Below are 12,595 nucleotides of genomic sequence, written 5' to 3'. Positions count from 1 at the left end.
GACAGCATCCGAGGAGCAGAAGAATCGATATTTCAGGCAAAAGCCCTTCATCAGGAATGTAAAATTACAGCCAAACCCTATTTGGAGTGAAATCAGGAATAATTTCTATGAAGAATGGGAAAGGTTGAAACAATAATCTATCATCATTTGTCAATTAGTTTTGTGTCAGGAATAGATTTATTAGCCATAGAGGTTATCTAAGGAATATGGGATTAAGGTTGAATTTGGAGTTTAGGTTACAATTTAGAAGTTTAAAAGGAACACTCAGAATGGAAAAGATTATTTCTTTAAAAAAAGTATCAGTTAGTTTTCTACCATACCACACTGAAAATGAACTAATTTAGCAATTAGTCTACAGGTTTAATAACATTGTAATTTCAGGAGTTTTGCTTGAACAATGTCAATTGCTCCGTGTAATCTGAATCAGACATCTAGCTGCAAAAGTGAAAAAACCATTGGCTGTGTCTCAAATAATTCAAACTGTGATTAAAAAGTAGTGAATTATACAAACCAGCCTGGGAGCTTAAAAGTGAATTTACATTCAAAGCAACAATTAAAGGTTTGTCTGTAGGGAAAAGGATGTCAGTGGATACAAAAACAGCAGTACCAAAAGTAGTTTCTTAATTTACAAAAATCAAAATACAGCCAAGTTTGGAAGAAGGATTTTTCCTTTGTACTAAAGAATACTTTGAATGGTCCTCTCCCTACATCACTTTCTTCCTGTCATGGTGAGAACCGTGGATAGTTAAATTAGTACAACTTTCTCCAATTTAAAATGAGTGGACAATGGATAAGTCAGGTATTTTGAAAGCTTGTGAAAGCAAAGGGCAAAACACAGAGAAAAACCCTCAGTATTGTGAACTTGATTATTTAAAGCAAGTACGAGAGAGAAAAAAAAAATCAGACAAACGATCTAGTTTTGTTTAAAGTGAAATTGGTCCAATTCATTTTAAAGGTTCTGTTAGAAAAATGAACCATAGCTTGTAAATTAGGCAAAAATGTTTCCAAAATTCCAGTACAGCATAATGTAGTTATTACATTTTTAATAATACCACATCAATGCTCAGGTTGCGCCACAAATGCATTTAAGTTTATAAATATATAGCTACCAGCACTAACAGCTTTAATAATTGCTGATAAGTTTATTTATTCCTGTGATTTGTCGTTAAGTCATTAAGCACTGTCTGAAACTCATGCAAATTTCATTTGAAAAAAGTGGTTTTCTTTTTGGTTAAGTAACAAATAAATTATTTCACATCCTGAAACGCTGTAGGTGCAGCAAACCTGGTTTTAAAAATACAACAACATAAATGCCCTACAGCTGTAATAAAGCACATAATTACCAAAATATACATCATGGAAAATTGAATAGTTTTCAGCTACTACTTTATTCTTGAATGCTGGAGGGTTAGATTCATTAAATTTCAGTGTTTCATCGTGGCTGGAGCACACTCACCTCCAAATTATAAGTTTGAGAGTTCTACACCTACTCTGTGATCCAAACATATGAGAAGTGTGCTGCAAGATATATTTTGTTGAGTGGGATGGTAAGATGGGAGGGACTGCTGAGCTGAATCTTGTTTCAAATGAAGCATTGAACAAGGCCCGACTTGCTTATTTTAAGATGCTTAGTCACCAAAGAAAAATCGAGAAATTGTTCCAAATTCTAGGGCAATATTCCTCCCTCAACTATCATGTAATAGTTTCACTGGCTTATTCACCATAATGCTGGGAGCTCATAGTGGAAAAATAATTGCTTTTGTACAATGTAATAATGACAACATTTCAAGTATCTGTTCTATGTTGGATGCTTCAAAATCTCAAGAACTCCATGAAATGGGTCAAACCCAAAGACTTTTACTTTCCAATTCATTCACAGAATGTGGGCAAGGCCAGGAATTATTGCCCAGAGGGAAGTTTAGAGTCAACCACATTGCTACATGTCTAGAATCACACAGATAGTGAATCAGATGAGTTTTTTTGTATCAATTAGCAACAGTTAATATCATTAGCCTCCTAATTCCAGATTTCTGTTGAATTTAAATTCGACTATATGCCATGGCAGAATTCTAACCCGATGTCCAGAACACTATCTGGGACGCTGGATTAATAAGTCTTGGCGATAATACCACTAAGCCATTGCCTCCCTGCTGATGGTCACCAAGCCTCATAAAGCAAAGCCTGTGCATGTTAAGTTCTTACCCCTCATCTTCATAGTCCAGTGCAACTTTGCCGATTCAGTGACAATAATTAACTTTACAATATCAATATCATATTATTGAGTTAATTGTGCATCCCAGTCCATGCAATGTTTCCCAAACTTTTTCTAATTTGGCACTATTTTGCTTCAAAATTGCTATGACCACACAGCTAAGAGTGTGCTGGGGGAGGACTGGGTGGCGATGGTAAACAAAAGCAATGAAACCAGGGATAGATGGAATTATTTAGTCAACCAGATTTTTAAGTAATAAACACCTACTTTTTCAGAACTGTTATTCACTGCTGAAAAAACATAGGAATTTGGAGAGACATTGCAGCTGTCAGCACTCATTCTGAAATCTACAGCACCCATGACCCAAGGTTTCGGGTCACAACCCCCAATATACTGTGGAAAGCCTTGCCACAGATGATCATTTATAACAGAACCTGTTAAGTTAGCCATTCACAAAAATGCATAATCTGATGTATAATTGAGAAGTGGTCAAATCTCCTTGCAGAGTAGCCATGAAAATCTAAAAACAAGAATGCAATGCTGAAGAACTGAAAACACAATTTTTTTAAAAAACAGTTTAAGTGATTGAAAACATATCACTGTAAAAGAATAATTGCTATGTACTTTAAAACTCTATAAACTTGAGTCAGATTAACAAAGAATTTCAGATGGGGACAAAAGGAATGTTCTCTGCACCATGTTTTAACAGTTGTATTGAAGGTGGGGATATGTTGAGCTATTTTATAAAGTGATAGGGAAAGTGCAGGTCAAACCTCTATTAAAGTTAGTGTCAAATCATTCTTCTTGAATGTCAAAATTTTTATAAGAGAAAAAAAATTTATAATTGAATTAAATATACAATTTAAAACTTTATGTACTAAACAACTAATTATCCATCTCACCTTATTCTGCAGCCACGAAACATGCCTGTATCCACTAAGTATGGGCACACAAGTGTCATCTTGATTCCATCTTTATCAGATGCCTTCAGTTCATGGCTCAAGGATTCATGAAATCCTATTGCTCCAAATTTGCTTGCACAGTAATCCTGAATGGCATAATTGATAAAATAGCATACTTAAAAAAAACAATGCCAGTTTGATTCATAGATAGATTTACCAGCAACATAAGTGAACAATCATGGTCTTATACCCAAGACAGTTGTGCTTCTTTGGGTAAAGGAGTGGCAAAGATCCTCAGTCTTATATTTTTAATTTTAGTGACGATCTGCCATCTATCTGAATAGGCACTTGAGAGAGATGGTGGAAGCAATGGGAGAAAAACCAAGGAGAAATACATTAGTAGAGAAGCAGTTGCAAGGTCTATTAAGAAAGTTTGAACTCAACACATTTGGAAATGTTGGAGAAAGTCAATTTCATGCTGGTAGTATTTTGTACTCAAGTGTTTTTCTTTACATTCAGCAGTAGTGAATGCAATTTTACAAAATCTATTTAAAGGATCAGTAAAATTTAATTGGATACTCTAGATGATATATTCTACAGATCATCTGGAAGAATGGCTAGAATAGATGGAAGTATGGGAACATGGGTGTTACATTAGCTGATAGGTCAGATTGATGTGTTTGTAATACATCAGTTCATGTTAATATTCTATTTGGTTGTTTAAATAAACAGCAGGTGCTTCTTAGAGAAAGTGTAGCCAGACATTATTGCTGTCTTGGGGGATTTGTATGGTCTTGGTATATCTTCACAGCCTCTCTGATGTATCCTATATGTCAATGTGTGGTGGGTTACATTTAGAGTTAAAAGATTGGATGTAGCAATTATCAAGTTAAAGAATGTCTGATAATAACCATTTTACTCCATTCGCTGTGTTTAAACAAGGTTGATGCTTAGAGTTTGGAATGTAAGCTACAGTCGTTGAGGGAGTGAGAGGGCAAGAAAGAGCGTGAGAGAGCAAGAGAGAGAGAGCGCGAGAGCGAGAGCGCGAGCGCGAGAGCAAGGGAGGGAGAGAGCGAGGGAGAGAGCGCGCGCACGGGCGAGAAAAACAGGGTGAGAGGACCAAAAATGGGAAAGAAAGAGAGAATATGAAGACAGAGCATATGTCAAAGAGCTTGCCGATCACAGATTCTATGACACTGTCAATGTTTCTTCTGCTTGGCTGAGCAAATTTGTTTTAATTGGAGCATGATGGCACCAACTTTGTAAATGGGCTTACAGCAGTGTACATATAAACAAGAGAACAGCTGACCAGTTGTAAAAAGGGGCCCAATGCAAAGGAGGGGGAATCAAAAAAGTAAACTCATTACAGGAGATGGGTGGAGCATTAAGTATGATTAGTTTTTAATTTTTAAATTAAGCAAATATTGCTTGCCATACTAGCTTCAGTAATACACCGTGTTACAGTAGGTAACACAGGATGGAGAAGAAAAGAAACAGACAGGAGTTGGGATGTACAGTTTATGCCTGAACACTACATAGCCAAGGAATATTCAATCTTTTAAGGATGGATAATACAAGTTTCAAAATCAATAACTGAAAAGCATATGATTACACAAAGCATTGAAATGCATAGGGAAAGCATATTGAAAAAAAAAGGATGAGCTCATATGAAATTCTTCCATCTTTTTCCTCTTCACTGCTGCTATCATCCCTTCATTTGGCCCCCACGACCAATTCAGAAGCTGAAGTATGTATACTATAGTTTCTGTTAACTATGTAGAGCAATTTAAGACCAGCTGTTTACAATTAGGGCAATTTATACGTACAAAATACTTTAACTTGAAAATTTACATGTTTGAAAAGACACCAAGACATAGCAATTCAATGCATTACATGTTTCTTAAATGGAGAAAAAATAAATATTCCTCCAAGGTGATAATTTAAACTACTAACCTCTACACCAGCGGTGCTAAACAACCCTAGGGAACTTGCCACGGTCACGATATGCCCATGGTTCATTTCCAGCATCTTGGGAAGAAATGCCTTGGCAGTCTAATAAAAAGGAAAAGTCAAAAGTTATCTTCTTTTATGATCTACACCACAAACAAATTTGTAATTCAGACAGTATACCCAAACAAAAAAATAAATTCAAAATTAGACAGTCCTTTTAAAACTTGGAACATGTGGTAGTGAATACAGGCAGCAGAGTGGTTGGTGCTGCTGCCTCAGTGCCAGGGACCCAAGTTCAATTCTAATCTTGGGTGACTGTTTGGAGTTTGCACGTTCTCCTTGGGTTTCCACCGGGTGCTCCCATTCCCTCCCACAGTTCAAAGATGTGCAGGTTAGGTGGATTTGCCGTGCTAACTTTCCCCACAGTGTCCAGGGACCTGTAGGCTAGGTGGGTTAGCCATGGTAAATAAGAAATTACAGGGATGGTGGCGGATGCCTCTTGGATGGTTGGTGCAGGCTTAAGAGGCCTTTCGGCCCATATCTGCACTATAGTTTTCATAAAATTATAGAATCCCAAGGTGTTGCCAGGGTTGGAGGATTTGAGCTATAGGGAGAGGTTAAATAGGCTAGGGCTGTTTCCCTGGAATGTTGGAGGTTGAGGTGTGACCTTGTAGAGGTTTATAATATCATAAGGGATATGGATAGAGTAAATAGACAAGGTTTTTTTTCCCTGGGGTGGGGGAGCCCAGAACTAGAGGGCATAGGTTTAGGGCGAGAGGGGAAATCTATAAAAAGAGACTTAAGGGGCAACTTTTTCATGCAGAGGGTGGTGTGTGTGTGGAATGGGCTGCCAGAGGAAGTGGTGGAGGGTGCTACAATTGCAAGATTTAAAAGGCATCTGGATGGGTATATGAATAGCAAGGATTTGGGGGCACATGGGCCGGGTGCTTGCAGATGGGACTAGGTTGGGTTGGGATATCTGCTCAGCTTGGACAAGTTAGATCGAAAGGCTTGTTTCCGTGCTGTACATCTCTATGACTCTAACAGCAATTTAAATAACAATTATTATTTGACAATAAACAAAAATAATTGCTACAATTTTGTAGAACTACTCAAAACATGTTTAAACATTCCGAGAATTGGATGTCCAACATGTAGCAAATAGTTCTGCACTTAAACAATGAAAAGTTATCAGCTGGAGAACATGTACAATATTGATTCTGTTGCTCTGAATTACAGATTCAAAAAAAAACTTTTACTGAACAAAAATGGAGCAATAACTCCCTCTGTTCAACATTCTAATCGAATTTTACTGAGTATTCATTTCACCTAAAAAATACAGAATCACTGAAATACCAACCACAGGAAACTGAATGTCAAATAATACAATATTTCTCTCCCCTCCCCCCTGCCAACCAAAGCCAGATTCTAAGGTCACATTAATTATGTAAATGAAAGCTGCATTAAGGAAAAAACATGTATTTTATAACAGACTCTTGGGTGTTGTCGTGATCCTTCGGATGCAAAGCTGGCACCTATCAGAAAAGTGAGACAGTTCCAAACAATTCACTACATAAATGAATGAACCATTTATTGCAATTGATGTAATGGTTCATTAAGGAAAACAGTGGTTGTTGTTAAGGGGAGTTACCGAGCCCAGTTAAAAGGAGTTCATATTAAACAGACTGCTATTAAACAAAATGATTCAGCTGTTGTTTACTGCAGTCCATAGCCTTTCAACATTTCCAAATGAGATTTTATTTTCAATACTATCTTCATTCAGAAGGAGAAAACTTAAAAAAAACTTTATTAGAGGAAAGAAGGAGGCTTCCCCTTCCTGTAACAGGGAGAGGAACTATTAGTTAAAGGTGCACCCCAGATTGAGCCTGACTATTTCACTTAATTCATACTGTTGCTAGAAATAAACTAAAACTACGCAGCAACATTTCTGGAATTGGATTGAGTCATAGAGATGTACAGCACGGAAGCAGACCCTTTGGTCCAATCCGTCCATGCCGACCAGATATCCCAACTCAAATCTAGTTCCACCTGCCAGCACCCGGCCCATATCCCTCCAAAAAGTCATAACTGATGGGAGATGGGGGCGATCAGTATGTGGTTAATGCATGCTGAAGGAGAAAGGGCATCAAATTCTTGGGACATTCATACTGTTCTGGGACACTTCTGTTCAACAGGGATGGGTTGCACATCAACCAGGTCTCGCAGGTAGGTCCTCTTAAGTGGTTGGGAAGAGTTTCAACTAAATTGGGAGGGGATACGCATCGAAATACAGAAGTAAAAAATAAAGAGGTATATGGTGCATAGAAGGAACTACTATCGAATAATACTAGAAAAGGTGCAGACTAAAGGTTACAAGGAATGCAAAGAGTATTTCAATACGCAAGTAAATATGATTAGTAAATTACAAGCACAAATAATTATTTGGAATATGATGCAGAGGCAATCATAGAGATGTGGCTTAAAATTAAAGTTTGGGCATTATATACATTCAGAACAGAGCAAAGCACTCAGTTGCCTAAGACTAGTACAAAATGCTGATAATAAAAGAGCCAATCAGGTTGGAATAATCTAATTGAATTTTTTGAAGTATCAGAGAATATTTAAGGAAATGTCTTGCATTTAGATTTTAGGAAAATGATGAAGTATCATTTAGAAGGTTAGTCATGTAAAACAGAAGAAAATATTAGACAAAATTGAGGTTCATTGAACAAAACAGGGTCAATGTGGATAAAAATTGTCTTAAGGACAAAAATCAACTCTTTAAATGGTCATTTGGTAGATAACTGGAGAATAGTAGATGCTGATGTTCTAAATGCTCTATCATAAATGACTTGGATATTGAAATACAGGACAACATTTCAAAGTTCACTTCCAATTCTAATAGTATGTGATGGCAAACAGTGATGATACCACCAGCTGACTGCAACAGGAGAAAATGAGCAGAAAAAAAAAATTAATACAGAAATGCATTTTAGCAGAAGGTAAAAAAGGAGAGGCAATATATACATAATGGGGGAAAGTGAGGACTGCAAATGCTGGAGATCAGAGTCAAGAGTGTGGCATTCTAAAAGCACAGCCAGTCAGGCAGCATCTAAGGAGCAGGAGAATCATGTTTCAGGCATAAGCTGTTCATCAGGAATGATGCATAATGGCAGTTCTAAAGAGTGCATAAGGACAAAAAGAAACTGGGGGTTCTCAGTCATGGGTCTTTGAAGATAGAAGTATGGAAAGTAATTAGCAAAGCTTAAGGGATCTTGAAATTCATAAAGTAAAGTAGGGAAGCTAATGTTGAACTTTTATAAAAGCTTTGGGCAAGTCATTAGAACGGTGTGTTTATGGTAACCACAGAAGGGTTCTTGGGGACTTGGAGATTTACCTCAATGGTTCTAGGGGTGAGGGAGTATGTCATCCTAGCACCACTGGCTGGGCTCGCAATTATTGCCTATGCCTAGTTGCCCTCAAAAGGTGGTAGTAACTTGCCCTGTTAAACTGTTGCAAGTGGACTCAATGCATTAAGGATTTTGATAGCAACACTGAAGGAATGGCAATATTTTTCCAAGGCAGGATGGTGCATGCCTTAGAGAGGAACTTGCAGGTGTTGTTCCAATGCATTTTCCATTCCTTGCCCTTCTAAATGGTAGTGGATTTGGGTTTGGAAGATGTTGTCTAAGGAGCTTTGGTAAATTTCTGCACTGCAGCTTTTAATTCTTTTGGTGCAGATACTTACCATTGGTGGCCGAAGGAATGGGTGTTTGTGAAATGGTGCTAATCAAGCACACTCTTGGAGTCAATCTTCGAGTGTCTTAATGAACTGCACTCATCCAGTCAAGTGGAGATTATTCCCTCACTCCTGACTTGTGCCTTGTAGACTGGTGGACAGGCTGTGGGGAGTCAGGTAACGAGTTACCTACTAAAAGACTGCTAATCTCTGAGCTGCTCTTGTAGCCAGTGTTTTTTTTTGGTCAGTCCAGTGGAGTTTCTGGACAATAACAACTCAGGATGTTGACTGTGGGAGATTCAGTGATAGTAATGCCATTGAGTGTCAAAGACTGATGGTTAGATTCTTTGTTGGAGATGGTCATTCCTTGCATGAATGCTACTTGGTGCTTATCAGTCTAAAACTGGATATTGTCCAAGTCAAAGATATATGCAGTATAGAAAGAGGCCCTTTAGTCTATGCTAACCAACAAACACTAAACTATATTAATCTCATTTACCTGCACTTGGCCCATTGTCTCCTATCCTGGAATTTTAAATCCAGATGCTTCTTAAATGTTGAGACAGTACCCTCTCAGAGGGAATGTTTCATATTTTTATTACACTCAGAGAGAAAGAAATTCTCAGGTTTCCTACAAACCACTTACCCTTCACCTTAAAACTCAGCCCTGTGGTCTCAATCCATTTCCAAGCCCATTTTCAATTCAGTTTGCCAAGTTGCCTTTGGTCCCGTGAGCTCTTACCTTTAGCCCCATCCTTCCACGTGGAACCTTGTCAAAGGCCTTACTGAAGTCCATGTAAAAAACTACTCCACTACGCTCAATATATTTAGCCACCTTTTTCAAAATATTCAATTCAATTAAATAGTTAGACAAAATCTCCCTCTAACAAATTCATGCTGACTATCCTTGCCTTTCTAAGTATTGATTAATCCTGTCTCTCAGAATCTTTAACTAGTAGTTACCTGGTATTGAGCAAAGGACCCACATTAGCTATCCTCCAGGCGTCTAGCATGTCTCCTGTGGCCAGTGATGTATTAAATATATTCACCAGGCCACAGCAATTTCTTCCCTTGCCTCCCATAGCAGTCTGGGTATATCTTATCAGGACCTGGGGAGTTATTCACCTTTATGTCCTCTAAAGCATTTAACTTTTCCTCCTAATTAAAGGAGATCTTGCTAGATATTGACAGCTTCAGTATCTGAAGAGCTGTGAATGGTGAACGTTCTCCAATCAATAGCAAACACCCCCACTTTTGACCTTATCATACACCTAAAGATGGTCAGGCCAAAACTACTACCTTGAAGAATTCTCAAAGATAGATATTCTGGAAGTCAAGATAACTGACCTCCAACAAGCACAATCTTCCTCTGTGCTTGGTATGACTCTAATCACTGGAGAGTTTTCCCCAGTCTCCCATTGACTCCAGTTTTTCTAGGGTTCTTTGATGCCACATGATTAAATGTAGCCTTGATTTAGCTACACGTTAGAAAAACTAGATTTGATCTCCTTAGGAAGTTGAAGGATGCTCAAATACAGGTGCAATAACAGTTTTAGGTGAACAAAGTTAAAAAGCACACAACATCAGTTGGTTTATTTGGAAATATTAGCTTTCAGAGTGCTGCTCCTTCATCAGGTATCTGTGGAGCAGGATCATAAGACAGAATTTATAGCAAAAGATCACAAAAGATTTGAACAAACCTAGATTGCTGCTGTCTTTCATCTTTTAGAATGGGTTGTAGGTTTTGGTTCATTAATATGTAAAAAAGATTACCTGGTTCTCTTAGTTGACAATACAAGGACAGGACTAATTTTTTGGCAAGACATGCTGTGAGGGAGAATTTTTTTTTAAAAAAAGATATATACTGTAAGTGAATGGTAGGGCCTGGGACACTGCCTACAAAAAAGGGGTAGAAATGGAGACTATTGGTGATGAAAGAAATTGAATAGTCATTTAAAGGAAATAAATGTGCGAAGCTATGGTGTTGGATAGGGAAATGTGGAACTGAAAGGAGTGCTGGGACAAAAATTGAACCACTAAATGACCACTTTCTATGCCATAATGACTATGGAATTGTCCAGATCCTAGTTGTAAAGAAGATAAAGCACAATTTAAGCAAATGAAAATTAAAGTAAGCAGGCATGTTGTGTAGTTTCTACAAGCTGGACAAATGGATATTTGGTTGTGAATTCACTTAGAGTATTTTGCATTGGTGTCATGAGGCACCAGCATAATTTGTGTCTGTTTGGAAGGCTGCAAATGACGAGTGATTAACTTAATCTATATCTTTGTGATGAATGCATATGTCATAAACTTATTAATGAAGACAAGCATTTCCAATTAGCTGAGCTAATCATAGCTTAATGTTATTCAAAATAATATATAGATTAATGCCAAGCACACACGGGAAAAAAAAACTATTTCCTTTTCTAACATTGGTTGGAAACATTGAAAAACCAAGTAAATAAAAGGCTACATGCATGCAAAATGCATCTGCTTTTGAGCTCAAACTTACCCTTGGCATCCAATTACACGGTGAAGGATGTCTCGTAGTAGTCTCAATTACATCAGTCAGGAGGGCACTGAGTATACCCAAATTACTTTACATAGCAACATACAAGTCAGGCTTTTAAGTCTTGAAAGATCTCTCCAAAAAGGGGTCAACTTATATGCCCAGTATAAAAATGAAATGCTGAAAGTGGTGTTGCCATTTTCAAACATCATCTACTTCTGACATAAAAGCTTTGCAACATATCCCATATCACACAATTGATTCCTTACACCCAGTCAGAAGATGTTCCAGTCAGTAAAATCCACATTTGAGGGGAGTAAAACGGAGGATAATTGCTAATGCAAATATAGCTTGCTAAAGCAGAATATTGAGTTATTCAAAATTCATAATCAAAAACTGACTACAAGGGACAGAAAACAGGGGGTAATCTTGGGAGCTGCAGTTACATAAATAGTTATAATTTTAAAAGTTAGGCAAGAAGAATTGAAGCGATTAGATTGAAAGAAATTAGAGTTATTTTGGCTTAGGTGATATCATTAGTTTGAGGGACTCTTGAAATCAAGATCAAGTGGAAATATATTTTCAATATTAACTGATTGTAAAGCACTGCAATGAATTGGACTTTTAAAATTAAATGCTACAAATAAAACACTATTGGTATTGATAATTAATCCAGAAGCTTGGCAACAGTACAACATTGTGAAAATACTCAAGAATTGAATTGAGAGTTGAGCCAAGAAAAATGATTAACATTCAGATTTCCTGTATAAATTATAAGAAATGGGTGGGTGCAGGTACAGGAAGCAAAGATTAAATAAATCAGAAATATCATGATATAAAAACCCTAGACATTTACTCATAAGTACTCAAACTTATTTAAATTCTGTCATGCTTAATCTTTTTATTACATCTACAGGCACTAAACTGCATCTATTTAAGGCACTGTTTCTGGTACACAGTTGTTTGCCAAGTAGCTACATAAAAAAAAGTCATATTAAATAGCTGTTTCTTTAGTCAAGCATATATACACCAATTCTGACACTTCAAAATATTATAAGCAAACAATCTGAGTTGAGAAATCCTTCATGTCTTAATTTGTACTTTGAGAAATTGTGGTGTCACCGTTCAGATTACTTGTGAAAGTCTATTAAAATAAGAAGTTCTAAATGCAGGAACAGTCTCACCCCTATAGTTTTCAAGCAAGCAGAGGCAAATGAAAAATAAATCATAAATCTCAGTTGGGTATGGCAGATACTTAGAAAAGAATGATGGAAATTCAA

General features: G+C 37.2%; 1 protein-coding gene across 1 annotated transcript in view; it reads right to left on the bottom strand.

Annotated features, from left to right (window-relative positions):
• Positions 1–12,595, bottom strand: part of rdh10a (retinol dehydrogenase 10a) — a 64,521-nt gene that overhangs the window by 11,758 nt on the left and 40,168 nt on the right. Inside the window, exons 2-3 of the mRNA XM_060824129.1 lie at positions 5,068–5,166; positions 3,115–3,260 (exon numbers count right to left, since the gene is read on the bottom strand). Of these exons, the coding sequence (XP_060680112.1) occupies positions 3,115–3,260; positions 5,068–5,166 (245 nt within the window). The remainder of the gene's footprint in view (positions 1–3,114; positions 3,261–5,067; positions 5,167–12,595) is intronic.

The sequence above is a fragment of the Hemiscyllium ocellatum genome, chromosome 4 (genome assembly GCF_020745735.1).
Source record: "Hemiscyllium ocellatum isolate sHemOce1 chromosome 4, sHemOce1.pat.X.cur, whole genome shotgun sequence".
Lineage (NCBI taxonomy): Eukaryota > Metazoa > Chordata > Chondrichthyes > Orectolobiformes > Hemiscylliidae > Hemiscyllium > Hemiscyllium ocellatum.
Note: the sequence above shows the minus strand (reverse complement) of the source record. Positions and strands in the feature narration are given on the sequence as shown.